The sequence below is a fragment of the Acomys russatus genome, chromosome 10 (assembly GCF_903995435.1).
Source record: "Acomys russatus chromosome 10, mAcoRus1.1, whole genome shotgun sequence".
In the NCBI taxonomy this organism is placed as follows: Eukaryota; Metazoa; Chordata; class Mammalia; order Rodentia; family Muridae; genus Acomys; species Acomys russatus.
Genome location: NC_067146.1, coordinates 53,668,870 through 53,695,915, shown reverse-complemented (window position 1 = coordinate 53,695,915; position 27,046 = coordinate 53,668,870). Strand labels below are relative to the sequence as shown.

General features: G+C 39.3%; 1 protein-coding gene across 1 annotated transcript in view; it reads left to right on the top strand.

Annotated features, from left to right (window-relative positions):
* The window catches only part of Kmt2c (lysine methyltransferase 2C), a 220,794-nt gene that overhangs the window by 91,898 nt on the left and 101,850 nt on the right, over nucleotides 1-27,046 (top strand). The window contains exons 7-9 of the mRNA XM_051152203.1: nucleotides 10,116-10,278; nucleotides 17,337-17,508; nucleotides 19,818-19,932. Of these exons, the coding sequence (XP_051008160.1) occupies nucleotides 10,116-10,278; nucleotides 17,337-17,508; nucleotides 19,818-19,932 (450 nt within the window). The remainder of the gene's footprint in view (nucleotides 1-10,115; nucleotides 10,279-17,336; nucleotides 17,509-19,817; nucleotides 19,933-27,046) is intronic.

Genomic DNA, 27,046 nt, shown 5'->3' with positions numbered 1-27,046 from the left:
GAGTAAGAGTGGAGGGAGTCTTGCCTTACTCCCAATTGTCAAGAAAATTTAAATTTCTCCCCACTCAATAATGTCTTGTTTGCATGATTGGTCTATTCTCAGGCCTTTTGTATATCTTGATGTAATCAGGGTTTTTTTTTTGTGTGTGTGTGTGTGTGTGTGTGTGTGTGTGTGTGTGTGCATGTGTGTGTGTTTTTGTTTTTGTTACTACATTATTTTGATATGTGTATGTTGAACCATCCTTGTGTGCTTTCAACGAAACCATTGTGGTTGTGCTGTTGATCTTTTTCATATGGTGTTAAAGTAGCATGACTCTCCCCTTCACGCAGTTGTCTCCTGAAGCTCTCTCACCCTGGACTGTGGTGAGTTGGCTTCAGGTTCTGTGATTCATTTTGTCACCAGGCCCCACATTAGCCCAGCCTTAAACAATAGCATACTGATACCAGGAGAATGAGAAACCTGGCCTTCTTTTGATTGTGCCCCACAGTGCTAGAGGAGTCACAGTTTCACCAACATGAACAATTGCCATTTTCTCTAGAAGTTGTGATGTGTGTACATTCTGCAGACTTTCACTTCTTACTTCTCTAAATGGGTTCCAGAGCCTTGTTCATTTTTCCCTGCTGGAATTTCTGTAATATGAATATTGGTTCAATTAAGTTTGAGTCCTATAACTCATAGTCTTTGCACACTCCCTGCCTCCTCCTTTTTTCTTTTCCTTCCTTCCTCACACTTGTTCAGAATTTAGTGCATTCTTTATTTATTTTTACAAATTTATTCACTTTACATCCTGATTGTAGCACCCTCTTTTGCCTTCTCCCGCTCCCACCCTCCCTCCTTTCCTCTTCCCCTCTCCCCCTTCCCCTAGCCCTGACCCCAGCCTATCAAGTCTCATTAGGACTGCTTGCATCCTCTTCTCTGGGCTGGCATGGCCGCCCTGCCAGGAGGACGTGATCAACAGAGTCCATGTCAGGGGGAGCCCCTGCTTCCCATATTAGGGGACCCACATGGAACTTGAGCTCCCTATTGATTACAATTGATCAGGGGGTCTAGGTCCTCTCCATACATGGTCTTTAGTTGGTGCATTAGTCTCCGCAGTTGCCCCTGGGGCTAGATTTGTTGGCTCTGTCTCCTTGTGAAGCGCCTGTCCCTTCCAGGTCCTTCTAGTTCCCAACTCTTCCATAAGACTTGGCGCTCTCTGCCCAAAGATTGGCTGTGGTCTCAGTATCTGCTTTGATCCCCTGCTGGGCGAAGTCTTTCAGAGGACATCTATGGTAGGCTCCTGTCCTGTTCCTTCCTCTCTTCAACCATTTCTGATGTTTATTATATTCAGGTTTTTTTTTTTTTTTCTTTTCCCCTTTTCAGTATTTTATTCTCTTGTATTTGCTCTCAGTTGTATTTTTGTTTCATTGGTGAAAGTTCTCAATTTCAGTTATTTTCTCTGTTCCTTCTTTACTTAGTTTTCCACTAGTGTCATGAATTTCCTTTCCTTCAGCTGTACTATGTATCTGTTTTTTTCTTGTCTCTTAAGAGTTTCTTCCATGTTTATTTTGAATTCTTCTTATGGCACTTCATAGATTCCCTCCCATTGGGGATCTGTTGCTGGAGAAGGCGTGTGTTCTTTGGAAGTATACTGGACGCCGTGTCGTGCGTGTCTTTTTCTTTTCCGGCTGCTTTGCTAGGATGCCCTTTGTGCTGTTGCTTGTGGTCCCTCTCTAGTGTCTACATGTCCCCCATTTGCTATAATAGTTGTTGCTCCCAATGTCGAGGTGTAGCTTTTACAAGAAACTACTTTTTTGTTCAGGTGAGATCTAGTGTGCTAGTTGAGTAGGTTCTTTGGTTAGAGATGAGTTCAAAAGTGTAATCCCTTGTAATTCTTGTGATTGTAATCAGTATCAATGTCTCAGTAGTCTGGACTTCAGTGTTCATGGAAGTAATTTTAAGAGTTTTCAGTAGATATGGGTTTGTGCAAGAGTGTGTCTTCACGTTTCCCTTGACTCTAGTTCCAGTGGCCCTGGTCTGCTCATGCATTTATTGCTGCCCTTGTGTAGCAGTATGTGGAGAGGGGTGTCTCTAGGGTCTATCAGCGTGGATTCATATTGCTAGAATTGCCATTGTTCTTAATTAATCAAATGTAGAAGATTTTTGTCCATAGTAATTGTAGTTCTAACACTGTAGGCTGCTGCATTGTCCTCCCCTGGATACAAGTCACACTTGGATATGTGGTACTTATAGATGTGGTCCTAGAGCTAGAATATGTTGGTGGGACTGTCCTCCGGTACAGTGTGGTAGCATAGGTGCAGCTCTTGCTTGTGGCTGATGCTAGTTCTGGTTCTGGGCCTGGGGGTCAATTAATGGAGTAGTTCCTCACTTCATGTATGAATCTGTGTGATGCCAGTGTGTGGCAATCATGTTTCTCCTGCTGCCAAACCCAAATGGGTACTTCTCTGGATCCCAAGGGACAGTGTTGGAAATGCGAGGTCCAAAGGCAATGGCCTAGGGAAAGAGATCTTTTTCTAGTGCCTTAATGAAAGTGCTGGTAGCACTCTGGTTTACTGTTCTAGTACTGACTCGTCCTGATGCTGAAAGATTCTCCTAGGACCTCTACTGCATTGGAGGCACCCAGAGCTGCAGCAGATACTTGGTGCTATGGGGACTAGCTACTGGTTGCTGATTGTGGATGGTAGATAACAGTAGCTTTTGATACATACTAAGTTCTGGGAGTGGGAAGAAGGTCCAATGTGAGTTCTGTCTTTTGGTCTGGTGAGGTACCTTAGCAAGTAAGGGAACATGCTATTCAAGCCTGGCAACCCAGTTTTGACTCTCAGAACCCACATAATGTGGAAGGAGAGAACTGACTCTACAAAGTTGCCATCTGACCTCTGCATGGCACTCATGGCTTGTACATTCTAAACACACAAACCCTTTGTCTGCAGTGTTTTATTCAGTTCCTTGCAATAATAATGTTGATTAAACTCTGCATTGTTGGCCAAATGCTTGCTTTCCTTAATTTAGAAAAATATGAACTTTCAAAAGTGTTGTTGTTTTATCTTAAATTGTTTATCTTTATAAGTTTTGTTGTGATATTCTTTGAATTTGTAATTCAAATAGATGGTTATTTTATTTGTTGACATTTGATTTTCTCTGAGATGGTTGATTTTATCATACAAAAGGATATTTATACACAATAAGACATTAATGCTTTTGTTTATGGGTGTATTAGCCTCTGTTGTATTGCTGTACAGAGATACCATGACCAAGTAAACTTATAAAAGAAAGCATTTAATTGGGGGCTTGCTAACAGCTCAGGGGGTGAGTCATGGCAGGGAGCAAGACAGCTGGCATGCCGACGTGGTGCTGGAGCAATAGCTGAGAGCTTACACCCTGTTACAGAGGTAGAATGTGGAGAAAGTAAAACCAGGCCTGCTGTGGTCTTTTGAAACCTTCAAGCCCACCCTCAGTGACACACCTCCTAATCCTAACCGGCTCACCAGCTAGGAACCAAACATTCAAAAGCATGAGCCTATGGGGCCCAGTCACATTCAAACCACCACAGTAGGTGCGTTAAATTACATAACTATTAGGGTGCTGCTTATCTGAAGATAGACATACATACACATATATATGCGTGCACATATACACATCCCACACTTCCACATAAAGTATATATGAGTATAGGAAATAAAAAATTTTGGAAAGTTGCTGTCTTTTAATAGAGAAGTTAATTTGTTTATATCATTATCATGTGTGAACTTGAACGTTAGCTTAACAGACATTACAAAATTTTCCTCCTTGGAGACAGGGTTTCTCCTTGTAGCCATGGTTGTCCTGGAGTCGCTTTATAGACCAAAATGGCCTCAAAGTCACAGAGATCTGCCTGCCTCTGCCTCCCTGAGTGATGGGATTACAGGTGTGAGCCACTGTGCCCAGCTCCAAATACTTTTTCTAAGGCGTCATACTGGGGTTTAGGCTAGGGGGTTTAAAATTCTAGGCCATTGATTGTACTGTAGCCCAAGCCTGCAAGTAACGTTTCACACGCTTGTTCTCTTCCTGTCATCTAGTACTGATGTTGTTACCTGGAAATGATCTTTTCCTCGTTGTCATGTCATCCTAACATTTTGTTGTTCCCTGACATGAGCTGTTTTAGTCTGATGCCAATCTTCAGGAAGTTCTGAGAACAGCTATGATATAGATGAAGCCTAGCTACTTTTGTAGAAGTACAAAGACCAATGGAAATGACATAAACACTCTGTATTGTCTCTTGCCTGTTAATTGGGAAATGACCTTCTAGATAATTTTTTTCATATAATTAATTGCCTTTAGTTTTTCTCTTCTTTCACCCTCTGTTACTCTTTTCCAGCCTGGGTTTACACTTTAGAACTATGATCTTCCTGTTTCAACTTCTTGGGTAGTTGGGATTTTGGCCATGTCCAATTTCTTCATTCCCCAGACCTACCCGTGGGTACTGAACAGAGGTCCTTGGGCCTGCTAGGTACCTGATAGATCTGTCACCTATCTATGTCCTGTGTACCCATCTTTGTTATTTATTATTACATTGTGGGAGTATACTAATGACTAATAGAGACGATTGATGGGGTTAAAAATAACTTAGGGGCTGGAGAGGTGGCTCAGTGCAACCCTAACCCTGACTTGTGATGGAAACAATGGGACCAGAATTCGGATAAAAGTCAGGAGCATAGTACGCCCCTACAATCCCAGCATTTCTAGGGGCAAAATGGCTAGTTAGACAAACTGGAATAATGAGCTCTATGTTCAGAGAGTTTCAGGCTCATGAAATAAAGTGGAGTTATCAAGGAAGATATCCAGATTCAACCACAGCTCCTACTTTGTCTTTCCACATATGTGCACATGTATCCATACAGCCACACATATGGCCCATAGGTACCACACACATAGTCATAGGAATATGGAAACATTAGTGATATTTGATATTTCTTAGAGAACTTAAAATGTATTGTGAACTGATATATAGTAGTTACTAGTTAATTCAACATGTTTTAAGATAGTTTTAAAAATTCTTGTTCATGACACATTTTAATTTTTTAAAATTCAAGTTTATTTTACAAATATGAGTGTTTTGTCTGTCTGTATGTCTGTCTTTCATGTGCATGCCAGAAGTAGGCATTGGGCTTATGGAGTCTGATATGGATGCTGGGAATTGAACACTGGTCCTGTGAGGGAGGGTGGTGGTGGGAGACAACAGCCAGAGCTCTTAATTACTGGCCCTTTACTCCAGCCCTTCATGACACAGTTGTAACCTTTCAAAGTTTGTTCTTGGTTGGTTTGTTTGGGTTATGTTGTATATTTCTTTTGGATGTTATCATTTCAGTTGAGTGTAAGTTTTGGAAGTAACATTTATAATTGAAGACTTCAATTTATACAATTACTAATAGAGACTTTCATTGGCTTTAAAATTTTTTATTAATACCAAATTATTACACTTATTTTTGCTTATATATCTCTCCTTTGTTTTCTTTAATGATTGTGCAAAGTAGGACAGGAGAAACTAAGCAAGTTTTATATTTATTTTTTTCAATACAAAGTGTCTAGCCCAGGGTGGTCCTGGAACTGACTGTGCGTTGTATGTAATCATGTTAGTCTTGAATTCATGGCTTCTGTCTCCCGAGTTCTGGGGTTATAGATATGTGCTGTCATGCACACCAGGCCTATGAGTGGTGGCATTAGAGAAATTCATTCTTTGATTCTTTTCTGTAGTTTTGCAGCTAGTTTTTATGGTTTAGAAAGACCATTTATATGCAATACACATTTTCATTCAATGTCAGATGTTCTTTATTAGCTATGTAATTCTAGCAGAAGTCCTTGAAAGGTTCATTTTAATGCTGTTCCAAGTTTCCTTTTTTCTTGATACATTTATAATTCTGTAACTTAGTGTACTGGATAAATTTGAATACTTTCATATTAGAGTATCTAATGTTTCTAAAATGGCAGCATTAAACTCATTCATTTGCAAAAATTATTTCTATGCAAAAGGTGTCTGCACAGGTTGCCATATGGTTTCAAAATAGGGTATTCTAGATCTTACCAATTTGTCAGAAAGTATTTTTGTTATGTCAATGAATTATTTTTTTCCTGCAAATTGATTACATTTTCTTTGATCAAAATTTTCTTGGTCTTTCTGTGGGATATTTAGAATGGGCCAATTTTCATGGGTAATCCTGGGTCTGTTAATATACCAAAGAAATTCCTTGGGAAGTTTTATTATAAAAATATAATTCATTTAAAAACAGTTGGTCATTATACTTTATATCTATAAAGAGAAATGAGACTTTTTGTTTTTTATCTCTCTCAAAGTAACACTTCTAAGTATAAAAACAGAATTGCAGTATGTGGGTACTTAGTGTGTTTTTGGACATTATATGAATTTAAAGTGTGACAAGTATAATTAGTAGTTTTTACTGGTTTCTGAAGTTGAATTCAAATTATATAGGAGACAGTGCAACAGTTCTGCTTTCTTTTTCCCCCCTTTTTATTAATTCATTCATTATTACATCTCAATTGCTATACTATCCTTGTATCTTCCCATTCTTTCCTCCCGATTTCCCCCTACTCTTCTCCCGTATGACTGTGACTGAGGGGCAACACTCCCCCCCCCCCCCCCCCCCCCCCCCCCCCCCGTATATACTCATAGGGTATCAAGTCTCCTCTTGGTAGCCTGCTATCCTTCTGCTGAGTGCCACCAGGTCTCCCCATCCAGGGGACGTAGTCAAATATGGGGCACCAGAGTTAATGTGAATGTCAGTCCCCACTCTCCACTCAACTGTAGAGAATGTCTTGTCCGTTGGCTAGATCTGGGTCGGGGTTCAATGTTTACTGCACATATAGTTCTTGGCTGGTGCCACAGTATGAGCAGGACTCCCGGGCCCAAATCCGCCTGTCATAATGTTCTACTTGTAGGTTTCTAGGACCCTCTGGATCCTTCTATTTCCCCTCCCATGCTTCTCTCACCTAAAGTTCCAATAGGATGTCCTCCCCTCTGTCCCACTTTCCTGATAAGTGAAGACTTTCATGGGACATGCACCTTGGGCTATTGTTCAGATATAAGTGAGTATATACTATTTGAGTCTTTCTGCTTCTGGGTTAATTCACTCATTATGATCATTTCTAGTTCAATCCACTTGTCCACAAATTTCAGAAATTCCTTTTTAAAAATAGCTGAATAGTACTCTATAGTGTAAATGTACAACAGTTTCTTTATCCATTCTTCTACTGAGGGACACTTAGGCTGTTTCCATGTTCTGGCTATTATGAATAAGGCTGCTATGAACATGGTGGAGCATATGTTCCTGTTATGTGCTGGAACTTCTTCTGGGCCTATTCCAAGGAGTGGAATAGCTGGGTCTTGAGGAAGCCCTATTCCCAGTTTTCTGAGATAGTGCCAGATAGATTTCCAAAGTGGCTGTACTAGTTTGCATTCCTACCAGCAATGAAGGAGTGTTCCTCTTTCTCCACATCTTCACCAGCATGTGGTGTCGCTTGAATTTTTGATCTTAGCCATTCTCATGGGTGTAAGATGGAATCTCAGAGTCGTTTTGATAGGCATTTCTCTGATGACTAAAGACGTTGAACATTTCTTTAAGTGTTTCTCAGCCATTTGGTATTCCTAATTCTCTGTTTAGTTCCAAGCCCCATTTCTCAATTGGGTTATTTGGTTTGGTGGTGTTTAATTTCTTGAGTTCTTTACATAGTTTGGATATTAGACCTTTGTCAGATGTAGGGTTGGTGAAGATCTTTTCCCAGTCTGTAGGCTGTCGCTTTGTTGTGTTGATAGTGACTCCTGCCTTACAGAAGCTTCTCAGCCTCATGAGGTCCCATTTATTAATGGTTGACCTTAAGGCCTGGGCTGTTGGTGTTCTGTTCAGGAAGCCAGTTCTGCCTTGTTAAGGTATTCACTGCAGTGAGATGATAGTGAGGGATGTTTAATAGTACATGATAATCTTAGATATGCAGAAAACATTGAAGAGAATTAAAAAGCAGCCTTTCTCCGATTAGCAGAATATAGATTGTGTGCATGCGTATATGGGGAATAGAACAATATTTAAGAGTGTGCTCTCCTCTGCTAAGTGAGGGCTTAGTTGGGCTTTTATTGGCATTCAGGAGCACGGTTACCAACGTGAAGTCTCTTTGTTATGTAGTATGACTTGGTGTTCACTAGGCCTTTCTGTGTCAAAGCATTTCTAGGCTTCTTCTTTTTCCTTTTTCCTTCCCTCCTCCTCCTCCTCCTCTTCCTTCTCCTCCTCCTCCTTCTTCTTCTTTCTCTCTATTGCTCTGGCTATAGTCACAAAACTTGCTCTGTATACCACAGAAACTCTCCTGCTACTGCTTTCTTTGGGATTAAAGCTATGTACTACCATGCTAGGTAGGACTCCTGGCTTTATAGGTGGCGAGAGAATATGTAGGTCTTGGCCTACCTTGAAAAAAAATTAGTTATGTGAAGACACAAATGCTGAGGTAGAAGTATGTGCCAGGCAGACATCTCTCTGCATTAATAATCTATAGAACAGCAGCGGAGAAATCCTCACAGTGAAATAGAGCAAGTAAAATATTAGATAATTTGTGGTGACTTCTTACGTTTTTATTTGTTGCTTTGTTTTCTCCACTTGTAAAAGATGGAAAGCAATATAGGAGATGGGGAAATAGAAGGACCCAGAGAGTCCTAGAAACCTATAAGAAGAATATCACGATGAGTGGATTGGCCCCCAGGGGGTCTGCTCAAACTACTGCATTAACCAAGGACAATACAAGTAGTAAACATTGAAACCCTACTCTGATCTACCCAATGGACAGGACATTCTCCACAGTTATGTGAAGAGTGGGGACTGACTCTGACATGAACACTGATGCTCCATGCTTGACCACCTTCCCTTGGTGGGGAGGCCTGATGACACTCAAAGAAAGAATTAGCAGGCTACCAAGATGAGCCTTGATAGCCTTTGACTATATAGTGGGCGAGGAGGGCTCCTTTGGTCATAGACCTAGGGGAGGGGAATAGGGTGAAAACAGGAGGGAGGGAGGAATGGGAGGATACAAGTGATGGGACTTGTAATCTGAATGAATGAATGAATAAATAAATAAATAAATAAAGAGGAAAGCAAAATGAAATGTTCCCAGATGATTCTTGTCTTTTGTATAGAACTGGAAACCAAGTTTTGTAGTTAAGTTTGTAGGTTTTTAATAATAATATTATAATTATTATTATCATCATCATCATCATCATCATCATCATCATCATCATCATCAAAATCACTATTACCCTCCATTCCCCTCTATTATTAGCCTGGCTTTTCTCTTTTACAAAAAATTATCTACTTTACTTTTACGTGCATATGTGTATGAATGTTTTCCCTGCATGCACATACATGCACTATATGCATACCTATGAGATCCCCTGGAACTGGGACTACCATGTAGGTACTGAGAATTGAACCTTGGTTTATTCATTTAAAGAACAAATACTCTTAACCATTGAGCCATTTTCCCTACCCCAACCCCATACGTGCATGCAAGATCTCTTGTGTTTCAAAGACAGGGCTTCCTTCATCTCTGCAAACACTACCAGTATCCTTAGTTTCTAAACCTGCTTTAAAAATTATTTTACCTCTAGGAGGCAGTGGCAGTTGGATCTCTGTGACTATGAGGTTTACAGAGTGATTCTAGGATAGGCAGGGCCACACAGAGAAACCCTGTCTTAAAAAACAAAACACAAAAAATTGTCCTACCAACATAACAACAATGAACGACAACAAAAACCACTTTAGCTTAATATTTTTAACAAGGTAAAGTGAAATACTAGCTTTTTCAATAGGAATTGGTATAATATGAATGAACAGGGTTTTTCTGTGTAGGCCTAGGTGTCCTAGACTAGGTCCGCCTGGAACTCAGAGATCCACCTGCTGAGTGTTGGGATTAAAGGCGTGCACCACCACACTTGTCTTGGAACCATTAGTAATTTTAACTGCTCCTTTGTTTTGTTTTGTTTTTTTTCAGATTCCCATTTTTTTAGTAGTAAGGCATAGATATTTCTTTATACTACTTACCCCTCCTCACAGTTTTGTAAATCAGTCTCTCTCCTTTTCCAGCGATGTGCGTTTTGCAAACACCTTGGAGCCACTATCAAATGCTGTGAAGAGAAGTGTACCCAGATGTACCATTACCCGTGTGCTGCAGGGGCTGGCACCTTTCAGGACTTCAGTCACTTCTTCCTTCTTTGTCCAGAGCACATTGACCAAGCTCCTGAAAGATGTAAGTTGTAAATTCACTTGGTGCTACTTAAAATATCACATGTGAATTTGGAGTTGCTTTACTTGTATTAAAAGGTAATATGAAATTCTCTAGAATAAGAAATTAGTATTAGCCAGTTCACACCTTTAATCCCAGCTCTTGGGAGGTAAAGGTAGGTGGATCTCCAAGTTTGAGGCCAGCCTAGTCTACAGAGTGAGTTCCAGGACAGCCAAGGCTACACAAAGAAACCCTATCTTTTAAAAACAACAAAGAAACAAACAAGAGCCAACCAACCAAACAAAAAAGAAATTGATATTAATCTCCCCTTCTTTCGATCTCACTTTGTAGATCTGGCTATCCTGGAACTCATGGGAGACCTGCCTACCTCTGCCTTCTGAGGTCTGGGATTATCAGAATGTGCCCCTACACCTGGTTGCTGTAGGCTTGCTTGCTTGCTTGCTTGCTTTCTTTCTTTCTTATTTATTTATTTAGTTTTTTTTTTTGAGACAGGGTTTCTCTGTGTAGTCTTGGCTGTTCTGGACTCCCTTTGTAGACCAGGCTGACCTCGAACTCACAGTGATCCTCCTGCCTCTGCCTCCCAAGTGCTGGGATTAAAGGCGTGGGCCACCATGCCCGGCTAATTTCTTTCTTTTTTAAAAGATGAAATCTATAACCAGTAATTTTGTTGGTGTTAATTAAAAAACCACATATTTTAAACTCTTATATTTAAAAAGATTTAGAAACCTCTGTAGAAGGCATACTGAGTATACAATATTTTTAACTGGATTATTAACTGAAAAGAGCAGTTCATTTTAAGGTTATATAGTATTCAGTGTCTCTTACCGAAGTGTACTGTCAGTGGGAGATGTAAAGCTCATTCTCTCCAGGTCGGTCAGACTCTGTCTTATCTCTAGGAACATCACACACTGCCTGGCACCTTGTGTGACCCTGCTGACCTGATACTAGGGCTGACAGCTCCGTTGTGCTTCCTCGCAGCCTGGTCTTCTTGCTTATCTCTAATCTGCAGTGCTGTTTGTTGCATTCTTTTTCCACCAGCATTTCAAAATTCTAATAAAATGTTTTAAGTTTGAGTTTTAATGTACACAGAACATTATAATTCCAGTCTCCTTTATCACTAAACAAAGTCTGTGTTTTGCTATGTGGGTGCAACTGACACATATTTTCCTTTAACAATTTTAAACTTATATTATGTATATGTGTATGCATGCATATGGCATGTGAGAGGCAGGGGTCCGATTTCTTTTCTTCTTTACATGGGTTCCAGGACTGAATGTCTGTCACCAGTCTTACATAGCCAGTGTCATTTGTTGAGTCATTTCTCAGTTGAAGAGCATGCACAGTTTAGGGACAATTTTCTTTTCTCCTAGCAAATTTAATTTCCGTCTCTGAAGTTTTCAAGATTAGTCATTCTTGTTTATATCACCTTTTACCTCTTAGCTTTTATCAGCTTCTTACCAATGTATTAATCTTACAATCCATGCCCATATCTCTGTGTGTGTTTAGCAATGTTTTCAAAGAGATTTTTTCAAATCTTTTTCAGACTTATAAAATACAAATATAGTTACCTCAGGCTTAACTCAAAGTAATTCCAAATAGTTTAACTAACATGATCATTACCTTCTTATCACTGTTTTGTACCTAATTTTATCTATACTCAATAATCATGCTTTTATTCCCTACCCAGAATTAAGTTATAGCTAAAGCAAGCTGTAATTTCAAGTTATATTTAAACTAATGATTGATTTAAAGTTTAACAGTGTTTTAGATTATGCCCACTTACTCTGGAAGAGAAAAAAACTACATTTCCTATGAGGATTATTTATATAGTTAATTATTTTTAGAAATTTCAGTAATTAGTTGTCCCACTGTTTCCTTTGATGATCATGTTCTACATATGTACTCTTAGTGTTACTGGACGTCAGTCAGTGTGTCAAATTATGAACTATAAGACCTGGTAAGATGACTTGTCCTTAGCACTGTGATGGTAAGAGATCGTGCTGGCACTTAAAGATGGAATACAGAGATCATTGGGACTGTACCTTCCAAAGTAGACTTACGGAGACTCGTTAAAATACGTAATACGTGAACAAAAGTATGAAGCCAAGGTTAAGTAAGGAAATTTGTCAAGGAAATTATAGGCTGGAGTAGTATGGAAGCAGTGGTGAGTGAGAGTGATACTCCCCTGTCCCCAGAATATGCACTTTCTATATGTGAGCCACAATTTGACCTTTCCAAAAATTAATACAAGGGAAAAATGTGAGTACCTAATCTGGTTTGTAGTATTACTTAGGGCTTGACTTCATACTGAGAGTAAAAGGTAAGTGGACACTACATGCTGTAGTGAAAACAGTAAAAATTACTTCAGAGTAGCAGCCTAGTAGTGTAAACATACTCTGCAAGGCTGTTTTCTCTTTTCTTCCTTGTTTTTAAGCCAAAGGTATAAGACCAGTGAACAGTAAAGTAAATTCTATTCCCTGGAGATCTTAAACAATGAACCGTAAATGTATGTGTTTTTGATTACCTATCATATGCACTCACCTGTAATTTGGAGTGTCAGTGCATTTGCATAGAAGTCAGAGGTTGATGTGGGTGTCTTCTACCATTGATCTTCAGCTTATCTTTTGAGATAGAGTCTCACACCAATCAAGAACTCACAGGTTGGCTAGACTGGGTGGTCAGTGGGATCAGCCTGTGTTTTTGCCATCTGTTGCCCTACCTCCATTCCCCACACAAGCTGCAGACATGAAGGATACCACTTGCCTTTCTTGATGGGCAGGACGCTGCTGTGTGTTTTGCCCATCAAATGATCCCATGTAGAAAAAGTAAATTATGAATGTCATCCAATATAATGACATATGCTCAACCATGTTCATAGCTGCCTTATTCATAATAGCCAGAAGATGGAAACAGCCTACGTGTCCCTCAGTAGAAGAATAGATAAAGAAACTGTGGTACATATACACTATGGAATACTACTCAGCTATTAAAAACAAGGAATTTCCGAAATTTGTGGACAAATGGATTGAACTAGAAATTATCATAATGAGTGAGTTCACCGAGAAGCAAAAAGAGTTAAGTGGTATATACTCACTTATATCAAGACACTAGTCCAAGGGGTACGTCCCCATGAAAAACTTTATCTACCAGGAAAGTGGGTCAGAGGGGAGGACATCCTATTGAGACTTTAGGTGTGAGAAGTCTGGGAGAATGAGGAAATAGAAGGATCCAGAGGGTCCTGGAAAACTACAGGCGGGTCTGGGCCCTGGGGTCCTCCTCAAACTATGGCACCAGCCAAGGAAAATATAGGCAGTAAACTTCGAACCTCTACCCAGACTAGCCGATGGACAGGACATTCTCCACCGTTAAGTGGAGAAGGAGATCTGACTTTCACACAAACTCTGGTGCCCCATATTTTACCATGTCCCTTGGATGGGGACGCCTGGTGGCACTCAGAGGAAGGATAATAGGTCACCAAGAAGAGACTCGATACCCTATGAGCATATACAGGGGGAGGAGGTCCCCCTCAGTCACAGACATAGGGGCAGGGGAATGGGGAGGAAGTGGGAGGGAGGGAGGAATGGGAGAATAGAAGAGGTGGGCTAACAACTGAGATGTAACACGAATAAATTAATAATAAAAAAAGGAAAAAAAAAAAGAAAAGAAATGTCAGAGAATTTAGGGCTATATCCATGGCATACATGTAAAAGCCAGAGGTAGCTGTGTATTTCTTTTTATAGTGCTTTTTGTTATTGTCTTTTGTATCACATTGATGTGTTTCTTTGACAAGATTGCCATGACAGGGTTACTGAGAAAACAGTATAAAACAAACAGCAGTTTCTTCTACAGTAATATTTAGAGTTGTTGTAGCACAAGTTTGAGTGTTTAGTATTGTGTTGGTGATAGTATATTGGATAGCGTGCTTGAAGGAATAAAAAATACTCACGATTAATTTTAGTATTATTTTACTTACCTTATTTAAAACACTAATATTTAGGCTTGTAATCAATACAAAAATTTTAGATGCTGGATTATTTTTCTATTGTGAGTTTGGAATTTCATGTGTATTTTATAGTTAGTATACATCTCAATTTGGGCTGAATATGTATCAGCCACTACTATGGCGAGCTAGAGCAGTGCACTTGTAAATGTTAGACAGTTCTACAGCTTTTAAATTTTAAAGTTTCCCCAGAACCCTAAAATCAAAGATTCACTTTTCAAAGTGCATAGGATTATGAGTCCATACTAGCACTCCCCGCCCCCCGCCCCCCCTCGGGGTTTCTCTGTGTAGTCTTGAATGTCCTGATCACTTTGTAGACCAGGCTGGCCTCAAACTCACAGAGATCCACCTGCCTCCGCCCTTCCAAGTGTTGGGATTAAAGGTGTGCACCACAATGCCTGGCCTCACACTCTTTCTTAATATTAAAAAAACCCTCATCCTCTATTAAAAAATGAAATTATTACTACACTCATATTTTTAAATTAATTACTTATTACTTATTTTAAATGTCTGACAAGTAAAGAGCCATTTTAAAAGTGATTTGAAAACTGAGCCATCTCCTTAAGATATATTTAAATAAGACTTGATTTATCCTGAGTTATTAGAGGTAGAAAGCAGAAAACGATAAGCTTCCTGGCCCCCAAGGCTTTACACTCTTGTGTTCTGATTAATTATTTAACAGAAGTTTCTTTCAAGCATATAGAGAAAAGGAGCATTCAGTTAAATTCCATCTTTTCTATTAGATTAAAAAGGAGATACTGAGATTTATGTGTGTGTGTAAACTATGGTACCCCTGCTATAATCTATAAATATCTTGGGATTCAAGCTGACTCTGACCTAGCTATGCAGCTGATGCCAACCGTGGAATCTCGCTCGCTCATTTTGCTTTCACCTCTCGGGTGCTGAGATTTCAAGCTTATACCATCATCTACAGCTCCAGTTCAAAAAAATAAGCATCATTTATTTTATGTGCATGTATATGGGTGGCATTCATGTATCAAGGTGTGTGTGCACAAGTATGTGCATGTGTGGATGTGAAAGCCAGAGGACCACTCGTGTTGTTTGTTCTTCACTTCCTTCGTAGGGGCTTCATGGAGTTAGTTTAGGTCAGCCAATCTGAGCAGCAGGCACTGTTGACAGTTACGCTGTCCTGCTGGCCCTATTGATTGGTTCTTAGTTTAAGAAGGACATAATGATTACACTTAGGATTTTGAAATTGTGCTTTGCATATCCAGGTGGTTATTTACAGAGAATAGAGTCATTAATAGGGATGATTTTACTTATAAGACATTACAATATTAAGAAAATATTATGGGCTATACTATAAAAATTGAAGGAAAATATATAGAAAATATAATAGAATTGGGATCTGGTGAAGTGTTCTGCGATAGGGAGATGTTAATAGCAAAATGATGAAGTTTCTGGTTTTATCCATTCTTTTGAAAATAAAGATTTTTAAAAAAGTATATTTTAGAGATGTTGAGCTTTAGTAGTTTTTGAACATCTGGTTGTGAGCTGTGTAAGGCTTGATAATAAATGGTTGAGGTTTATGCGAGTAGTGGAGGGTTGGTAATACAAATTTTGGAGCGTCAGCATTTTATGAACATCAGATAAGTTTATACAAGTACAGCAGAAATGCTGAGTTCATAAGGAAACATCAAGATGCATTCTAGGGTATCCAGTATGGAAAGTGGTTAAGGAGGTATAGTCCCCACCACATGCTATAGGTTCCCCAAGGAGAAACTGAGGAGTTGTCATGGAAAGGGAAGTGTAAATGTGAGGGTGCTTAACAGTGTAAGTTTTTATAAGTGTCAATAAGTCATAGCCTAAAAAGCAAGTGTGATTATTAATAGGCTCACTAAGGTAGCTTCAGGTACAAGGTGGTTACGTAGCTAGATTTCCTGTCAGAGGTGCCACCTGCTGTCGAAATTCTAGAACTTGTTTTTGTAATTTCTCCAATCTAGCAATTTTGCTCACATTTAAAAAAGACTGTAAATAAAAAATAAATTAAGTCTTGTATTGCAGAGACTGCTATGAGTTACAAAACCTATTTTTCTATACAGCGCCTAACAGGAAAATGTTCTTGACCTCTGGTGTAAGTAAAGGGAATGGATTACCACTCATTTTTATGATGCTTGACCTGCAAAGAAGGGAGAGAGTGCTTTTAACCCTAGTAAATTACGTTGGTTGGCCAAACTTCGAAGAGAAAACATTGCCTATTAAATTTGTTATAGTGGCATATTTACATTATTAGTGTTGATATGCTTTAGAATACTCTGTTTCACTTTCTACATTATAACATACATAGATTTAGTTGTATATTGGGCAAAAGCACAATTCATCCTTACTTTTTTGTTTTAAATAGTAAATGAACTGTTAGCATTATTTTAGTCCATTTTAGGCATGAATGCTGTCTATAAGTATATTAATATTAAATGCTTTTATAACTGGAAATCAATATAGTTTATAAATTTGTGTATGAATTTTATTCATGTGCATACACACACACACACACACACCTTCCTTCAGTAATACCCTACATAAAATATTTTCTGGTATTAAAAAAAACCCTAAATTGATTTGAAGTAGTCTGTTTTCAATTAAGAAGCACATTAATCTAATTGATATTAACATTCTAATTTTGTATTATTTGATTTTAAGTTTCCCAGAATTTAATATGAATAAAATGCTTATTTTAATGCTGCATGTGTCTGTGTTTTTTCTCCTTCTTTCTGCCCCCTTTTTTGGTTCTTTCTAAGGCGTGTACTGAGTGTTAACTAAATGACCAGGATTGCCATTGGTATTTAAAAGTATAAAATAAGAACTGCTCATGGTCTCAGGTAGATATAGGCAGAATCACATGATAAAATTTCATGTGGTTAAATTTAAGTTATAATACACTGTGTTTTAATTGAAACCTTACTCTGACTTGGTAAATGTGGATAACTTCAAATGTCTGGGACATTTTTATGTAATTTCTCTTCAATTGACTTTAAATTGTTAAGTTAGAAAAATATTAAATTATAATACAACAATTTCATTGTTTTGCTGTTAATTATAGCAAAGGAAGATGCAAACTGTGCAGTGTGTGACAGCCCGGGAGATCTTTTAGATCAATTCTTTTGTACTACTTGTGGTCAGCACTATCATGGGATGTGCCTGGATATAGCTGTTACTCCATTAAAACGTGCGGGTTGGCAGTGTCCTGAGTGCAAAGTGTGCCAGAACTGCAAGTAAGTTTCTAATTTCTACGCAAGGGCTTGTACTGAGTTTTAGTGAGGCCTTGTTGCTGTAGTCATACTAATTTCACCATGTCCTACACTACTAGACCTTTACTAACTTCTGTTATTTTGAAGCATAGCTAAGCAAAGCTCACCATGCTTACAAATTTGTCAATAAATGATACTATTTTAAAGTAAAGGTCAGAGAAACAAAACTTATTATTGAGAGGAATTGGGAATAGATTTAATAGGATAATGAAGCTGAGCATCGAGCCTCCAATGTTTGAATTTTTATTCTAGGATGACAATTTTGATGGCAATTTCTACTAACTACTTGTTGTTCTTCTGAAAGACAATTACTTTTAGTAGATTCTATTTAGTACAGTTGAAAACAAAGCATGAGACGGGCATGGTGGTGCACGCCTTTAATCCCAGCACTCGGGAGGCAGAGGCAGGCGGATTGCTGTGAGTTCGAGGCCAGCCTGGTCTACAAAGTCAAGGACAGCCAGAGCTTACACAGAGAGAACCTGTCTTGAAAAACCACACACACACACACCCCAAAACAAAACAACTACAACAACAAACAACAAGAACAAAAAACCCAAAGCATGCTGTGGAAACAAAGCATTTAGAGTTATTTTGTGAAAATGTTGCCTACATCTTCAGTGAGGCATAAATGGTTGCAAACGCAACATTTTTGTAACCAGGAGAAAGTAAGGCCCAGTGTTACCAGAGTAAGTCTGATTTATTGATTATTTCGGGAGAACAGTAAGAATCGGCATCTTAGAATCATGGAGTAAATCAAACTGTTTGCTTTCATACTTAGTTAAAATTCAGGGAAAATGTACCTAACACTTATTTGTTCACCACCCCGCTCCTTCCCCAGGCAGGGTTTCTCTGTGTAGCCCTGGCTGTCCTGGAACTCTCTGTAGACTATGCTGGCCTGAAACTCACAGAGATCCACCTGCCTCTGCCTCCTGAGTGCTAGGATTAAAGGTGTGCGCTGCTTTACTTCATTTTTTGATAAGGGGTTTGAGGAATTAGGAAATGTCCTCACGTCTATGCATATAGTTGAAGATATCAGAGATAAAACTTGTTAGAAGGTAAACTGAATAATAACTGGAGGCCTTGGTGACACATTGTCTTGCTTGTTTACTTATTCCTAGGTTTGATTCATAATTCTTCAACTCTTTTTTAAAGTTCCCGTTTTTCCCCCCTCATGTGTCTTAAATTCTTTGTATCTGAGAATAGGTAATGAGTTGCTAAGCATCAAGACAGATGATTTTGCAGAGCAGGGGCCTGTCTTTGGAGAAAAACTCTGAATTGTAACTAATAACATGATTATTTTTCCTTTTTTATTAAGTGTTTAGAACTTCAATTATTCGTAGTGGGCTGCATGTGCAGAGGGGGCGAGAGAGAGAAGGGGAGAGGGAGGGAGGGGTTAGAGAGAGCGCTAGCGAGAGAACATCTTTGTGGAGTTGGTTCTCTTCCTTTTACCTTTATGTGGGCTCAGGTGGTCAGGCTTTGCAGTAAGTGCCTTTACCTGCTGACCCATTTTGCTAGTCCTGGTTTTCATTTTATTTATTTTTGAATTATTAATTATCAGCCACGGCGGTGTGGGCTTAGGCTGTTGAGGGGCTGAAGAGGTCTTTGGCAGGACAGATCCTTGTGGCCTTCCTGTTGCTTTTTTTTTTTTTTTTTTCCCCTCTAAGCCCGATTTTTTTCTTAAAATATTTAATACATACTGTTTAAGGAACATTCTAAGCTTTTGAACTAGCACTCTATTTGGTCCTCATAGTGATCTTTGATGATTTTTCACTCTTATTTTATACTTGAAACTTAGTATGTAGGTGACATAAGTTAGAAAACAGCAATGTGGATGCAGATGACAGATCAGAGTGTGATCTATGTGTGGTGTCACACAAATGTGACATCAGACTCAGTCCCCTTTGGTTATGTGCAGGTGTCTTTCCAGTGTATCCTGTAAGGGTTTGTTCCTTTCAACACAGCATGGCTAGCAGCTATAGCTACCCCTAAAGGAGTATTAGAGTTTTAAAAAAAGTGGGGAAGGAATGGTTGGAGTTTTAACACTTCCTCTACCTCAGTAAGAATCTAAAATGACTAAGGCAAGCTATCCATAGGAGAAAGCTTTAAGTAGGATGATCTTTGTGGATTCTTGATGGAAGGTAGTCTCTTTCATATTCTATATAAAGATAGGGAGACACTGAAGTGCTTATGGACTGTGCAGTTTTTAGAGCTGATAGCTTTCATGCATACTTGTGTAACAGCGTAGGTTTAACAACAATGTTCTTGGTTTTTAGACAATCAGGAGAAGATAGCAAGATGCTGGTATGTGATACGTGTGACAAAGGGTATCATACTTTTTGTCTTCAACCTGTTATGAAATCAGTACCAACCAATGGCTGGAAATGCAAAGTAAGTGGTTTCTTAGCTTGTTTTTAAATATCCTTTATATGTATTTCATAAAGATCTGACACCATATTCCTGTTTTAATCTATTTATTATCATCATCTCTACAAGAACAGCTTATTGATTTTTTTGATATATAATTGATATATAGAAACTATGTATTTTAAAAGTCTGTAATTTGACACATGCAGTTCACCATGAAGCAGTCATCATTTTCCTTACAATGAGTCCTCTTCATTGCCTGAAAAAGCTTCTTGTTGCCTCTTGGAAATTTTTTCCTTTTTAAAATTTATTTTTAACTTATATATTCATTTTACATTCTGCTTATAGTCCCCTCCCCTCTCTCCTTCTCTTTTCTACCCTCTTCTCCCTAATCACCCTTCCCGTCTCAGAAAAGGGGAGTGTCCCCCTCCCCCACCCCCAACCTACCTCAGCTGAAGTGATCAAAAGCAGGCACAGAGTCCATGTCTTAAATAGCACCCATTCAACTTACTAGAGAACCCACAGGGAGATCAAGCCGCCCGTTGGTTACATATGTGTAAGGCCCTAGGTCCAGTCCACGCATGCTCTTTGGTTAGTGCTTCTGTCTCTGTGAGCCCCTATGGGTCTAAGTTAGTTGACTCTGTTGGTGTTGTTGCAGCATTCTTGTCCCCTCTGCCCCCACACCCCAAACTCTTCCGCAGGACTCCGGAACTCCATCTAATGCTTGGCTGTGAGTTTCTGCATTTGATTCAATCAGCCACTGCACGTGGGCGTGGGGGTGGGTTGCTTCTCACAGAACAGTTAAGCAAGGCTCCTGTCTGTAAACATAGCAGAATATCATTAATGGTGTCAGGGGTGGCTCTCTCCCATGGGGAGGGTCTCAGGCTGTTCCGGGCGTTGGTTTGAAATTCCGTCGGTCTCTATCCTTATCTCTGCACCTTTTGTAGGCAGGGTAAATTTTGGGTTGTAGGTGGATTGGTGTTCCCCTCCCACCACTATAGGTGCTGTCTGGCTAGAAGGTGGCCTCCTCGGTCTCCATGTATAGAAGGCTTAACTAGAGATATCCTCATATCCTTCCTGTAGCCTACCTTGTCTCAGTGACGCCCCCCTCAGTTTCCTTTTTCTCTCCAAGCCCTCTCCCCTCCCCTCCCCACACTGCCCACACCTGATTAGCCCACCCCTTTTACCTCCCCACACCATCATTGTGCAGGTGGCTTTGTTTTTCTCATAAGATCATGCTCTAGAAGTTTGTAGGAATGCCTTTTTTCCCCCCTAGGAGACCGGGTTTCTTTGTGTAGCCCTGGCTGTCCTGGACTCACTTTATAGACCAGGCTGGCCTCAAACACACAGTGATCACCTGCCTCTGCCTCTTGAGTGCTGGGATTAAAGGCGTGCGCCACTACTGCACAGCTTGTCTTTTTGACTCTTACATAATTGTTTTTAGATAGAGACACACATACTTACATAATCCTTTATTTCTCCTTTTTTGCTTTTACTGAATCACCTGTTGGCAAACATTTGAGTTGTTTATAAATCGGGGCAGTTATTAAAATGTGGTATGAAATTATCACCTAACTTTTTGTATGATTCATGAAAGAACTTAGTTTTATATTGCTCATCAGCATTCCCAGATACCCTCTGAAGTAGAATTCTCCATATGAGGAAACTAAAAACCATATCTTTTAAAATTTATTAACTTATAGCCCAGAGAAAAGATACATTGTATTTAGATTGATTACCACCTTTGTTAGGTTTCTGTAACTGTTGAATCTGTTCATACCCGTTATTGTATATTTACCAGTACACTTGTGTTAAATATTTAGAATCATGAAATTTTAAGGTTCTTCCTACCCTGTGATAGGTACTGTTAAGTAATTATTTACTCTGATATTTATATTTTAGAAAGTTTCTAAGTGTCTCTGAGATAGTCTCGTTTTGCACAGGCTGTCCTGCTTCCTCTTTAGTGCTGAAAGTACAGTCATCTCTGTTACCCTAGTATCTCTTGGTTTGAGGGCTTAGACAAGTTTTGTGATTATGTTTTCTATTGTTTTAATTGTTCATATTTTTATCTGATAGGTTACTTTTTAATGTTTGTACTACCATCCCCCCTATTTTTCAGTTTTATTATTTTATTTGACACTCAGAAGTTTTTATCCATATTGACTGTTTGCTTGAATGTGTTATCAGGGACACAGGTTATCGAAGAATAGAGCTTGTTTGGTGAATCCACATCTCATTACATTACTCCTTTTACTCAGCTTTGTTGAACCTGTTATCAACATTGATCTGGAGTGTCTATCTCCTTCAGACACATTTCCAGATACTTCTTGCAGCCCACTCTAGATGGGCTTGTGAATGTCACCTGGTGACCACCTTGTTAGTGGCAGAGTGGCCCTTCATTTTCTTGCCACTGTTCCTTGAGAGAGCCATCTGCTTTCTGTTGAGGGTGGCAAGATAAGACTTGCTTTTTATCTTTTATATGTAAAATATGTAAAAAACTTCCGGTTCAGAGAATCAATAACATGAGTTAACTAAATCCGTAACAAGTGGCCTAGCCATCCGTCCACTGTTCTGCACTGAAGTTTGTTGGCAGTTCACCTGCTATAAAGTGGGTATGTGCAAGACAAGAGTATACTGTGAAGATGCTGACACTGACTGCAGTGGTGTGTGTTCTTGTGCTGTCCAAGTGTCTGGTCTGTCTGCCATGACTTTAAAAAAAATCTCCCTTCTTTCTTACATCTTTGATAGCACCCAGGATTAATGTAAATAAATGCGGTACCATAAGTCTGCATTGTGGCATCTCTGACATCAGTTGTTAAGTTTTATTTTGACTATCATATCCCCCCCCCCCCTTTATTATTTTTTACCCGCCATTCCCCACTTTGTTTCTCCGGGGTCTTTCATTTGTAGCCCAGTTTGGCTTAGTGTTTCTGCTGCCTCAGCTTCTCCTGTAGGGATCACAGGTGCCCAGTTCCTAGGCTTTTTGTTTTGTTTTGTTTTTTGGTAGAGTTATAATCTGTAATATCCTGCAGCAGCCGCATGTTCTTGTCCCTTTGGCTTCTGGCTTATCGACTCTTGGCTTTATTGTCCAGTGTATTATGTGTTTGGAGACATGGCGTGCTGCTGTAGAGGCAGCACCTGGAATTGAAGGCACGTGGTTGCTGTGGGGAGAGGAAGAGGTGGCTTGTGGGAGGGAGGCACCAGCTACCTTGAGCTGCTTTCTAGTGGCCTTCACACTTGTTAAGGTAAGAAGCCTGAGGAAGGTGCTCAGTCTGTAAGTGTTGTGTAGCAGTGGACAAAGCATAGAGGGAAGTGGTCCTCTTGTGGGGAGGATTGGCACCCGGCATTGGAGGCTGCATTCTATCTAGCATTTAGGGAGAGCCCCAGTGAGCCCTGTTAGGTAGTAGCTGGGATGCTGAGATGTGAGTGGTGAGTGTGAACAGAAGGGCATCACCTGGAGAAAAAGATGCTTTAAGTAAACTCTGCTCAGGTGTGGCTACCTGGGAGGTGGAGCCTGTGGGCCCAAGTAGCTCCTTCTCTGCCTGGAAGAGAGGCTGGCTGTTCCCTGTTCTCTTGGTGATCCAGCGAAGGAGAAAACCACAGCACTTGGAGTATTTATACTTTGATCTTCACTACATGCCTCGGCTTGCCTTACAGCTTTTCTGAAATACAAATGTAAATTCATAACTTATTTTCTTTCCTTTCTGAAGGAAACAGAATAGGCTATAAATTTACCTTTGATTATAACTGATTATAACTATGGTTGCATCCGAGCCTATTTGTGTGTAAGCCTGACTTCATGTATGGAAATGAAGTTACACTTTTGTTGGCATTCAGAATTTAATTAATGTAGAGGGTTATTGTTTGCTTTTTGCTTTATTTCAGGGACACACACCATATAGTTCTGGCTGTCCTGGAACTTGGTGTAGAGACTGTGCTGGTGGTAAAACTATAGGTTATTTCAGCCTCATGAATGCTGGGATTGCAGGCCTGTGAGATCATGTAGGCTTTTAAGCAAATGATTCCACACTTGTAATAGTGACTTTAAAAACTGTGTTTGTTACTTTCTTGATAGGTAAAACCCTTTTATTGTATATTTTGACTAGCTGATTCAAAAATTAATACAATTAATTACTTCTATTAGTTCCATCAATTTCTCTTTGTGTTTTCTCCCTTCCTTAACTAAACTTAGGAAACAGGTTGGGCCAGTGTTTTATAAACAAAAACCGACTCTATCCTGTGTAATTGCCCCTCAGCCCTACCCCTACTCCACATTTGGACCTTTACCCAGTACCATGAGCAAGTAGCCTATTCACTAGTTGAATGCTATATTTTAACATCCTTTTATTCTACAGCTTTCTCTGCCATTTCAAATGTTCATTTTAAACAATTTAGTAGCTAACTATTCAGATTAGGTGAATTGAAAATGTTGGCTTTTTTGACTTGATCAAATTAAACTTTAAACTTTGTTATATTTTCATATATTTGTTATATATTTCATTGTCAGAATACATGCTTGCCTTGCATGAGACAGGATAATCACCAGTTCATGTCCAGGCTGGGTTACATCTTAAGAAAGAATTTGTATCTTTTCTGTAAACTCCAACTTCACAGCACTTTGAGGTTTTTATTTTTGTTTTGTCTTTTGAGTCTTCATTTACCTATATTTTAAAAATCCAAATCTCCTGCAAGAAACGCGTTTTCCATCCTACTGTAGACTTTATACTCTAGAAACAGTTTTTCTAAGACTTATGAGATGGATCAGTGGGTAAAGGCACCTGCATTGCAAACATGGTGATTGGCTTTCAGTCCCCAGGAGCCACATGACAGTGGTGGTGGTGGTCGTGGGGGAGAGGGTCTTTTGCACATTGTAGCTCTCTGTGTGTTGCCCTCTTCCCTTCCTCCCTCCCTCCCCCCGCCATTTAATTATTTATACTTTTAAATTTAATTTTTGTGCCTTTTCTCCTTGAGCTTTTGGGACCTTTACTTCTGGTAATTCTTAGGATTGGTTTCGGGACCTGATAGTGTCACTGTACTGCTTAGTTAATTATGGCTGAGTCTGTAGTGAGGCCATTCATAGAACTGGAGAGGCTGTTTTGTTTTTATTATTTTTAAATATTTTGTTAGCTTTACAGAATATTTAGTTCTTTATTTTTTTTTTAGACTTAACTAATAGCTAGATAACTTTTCTTTCTGTTAAATTATTACCTTTGTTGTTATTTTCATTATCTTAGTAATTTTTTGTGAAATGTTGTATAATCCACCCCCACCCTACCCCCATTTCTTTTTCCCTGTTCTCTTTGATCTGATCCCTACCATATTCTGCCATCCTCCTCCAGCATGACAGTAACATATGGTACAGCTGAGTGTACCACTGGATACATAAGTTTTCAAATATTTAGGGATACTGACATGGAGTTTCTTTGTGTAGCTCTGGCTATCCTGGAACTTGCTTTGTAGACCAGGCTGACCTCAATCTCACAGAGACCTGCCTGCCTCTGCCTCATTGAGATGAGATCTGTAAAGACCTTTAAAGCACTTTTTCTAGACTAGAGCTCCCTAAAGGGAACACCTGCTTGCCTCAGTGATGTTGATTTACCCCATTAGGATACTGGATTTCCTGAGATGGGATTGTTAACGAGCCCGTGCATGACCGCCAGTGTACAGCCAGTACCAACTTAGCTCTCGTTTTCCTTATTGCTGGGGTTGGATCTGGGGCTCGACACATGCCAGATATGCTCTTTGCCATGCAACACACCCCCTTATTGCTGTCACAGCTTTCAACTGGAAAGGTTATTCTCTGAGCCATTTGAAAGATGAACAACTTATGACACGGAATCTATTTTTAAAAAACTTTCTCTGTAGCCTTTTTTATTAAATATTTTTATTTTCTACATATACATTTATATTATTGCACATATATACAATAAACTACGTACAGCAGAAGGACCACGACACAATCAGGAATTATATAAATGTTACATGCTTAGTGTTTTGGCTATTTGTATTTGGCAGCCTTGAAGAAAACATCTTTTCTATCTTGATATGTTTAAATTCTGAATGTAAATCAATATCTATTATATCTCGTCATTATCAACGTAAAACATCTTTAGTTATAATCTGTTCACTTACTTAATGTTAGGAGGCTCATTTTGTATGTTCTCACTGAGGCAAGTAGGTGTTCCTGTCAGGGGCTTCTGGTCTAGAAGAAATGGTTGCCACTGGTGCAGAGGAAGGGCAGTCCTCTAGACTTTGTTGTATGCCATTATTCAGGTGAGTTCCTTTCCCTGTTTTTTTATGTAAGAATTACACAGTTTTTTATAAAGTTACTTGAAAATTATTTTAAACGAAAACTTGGAAACAAAGAATGTGTAGACCATTTAACCTGGATTAACTGTTGTTAGTAGTTTTGATTTAAAAAAAAATGTCATGTGCTCCTTCTAATTATCTCTTTACCTTTCTTTCACCATTTAATTGATTTCTGCAGAGGAGCTACATCGTGCCCACACCACTTTTTGGCATTTGAGTTCCCTACACAATGCCCTTTTTAGCTTTGGATATTTCAGTCTATAAGAATATTCTTGCCAGGCATGGTGCCCTCAAATGAATATTCTTCCATTAGCACAGTATTGCTGTGACTCCAGAAATGTAACATCAGTATAGTTGTCTCATCAGTTTTCCCGTCTATTTTGAGTGATGTAATGTTGCATACAGTATCTCCTTCTTAAGTAAGTCCAAGTTCTAGGTGATGGTAGAGATTCTAGTTACTGTTTCTTTTGTTTCTTTCATCTGAAGATTTTTCTGAAGCCCTTGTCTTTTCACATGTCATTTTAAAAGAACCTACTTATTTTTTTCCCAATACAGAATTGTCTTCAATTTGGCTTTGCTATTTCCTCATGGTTAGATTGCTGTAGTAGTGCAGGGTCCTCACGGCATCACACACAGCAGGACACATATGCAGAGGATTCTCAGCTCCCACAGGAATTACCTGGTTAGGATCCTCTATTCCTTGTTATTCCTTCTTAACATCTAAAAACCCAACAGTAGGTAAGAAAACAATTTAAGACCACATTTCACTCCCCAAAGTTTTTCCTAGGCTTTAAAAGCCATTGTCCCATGCCATGACCTCCTGGGCACA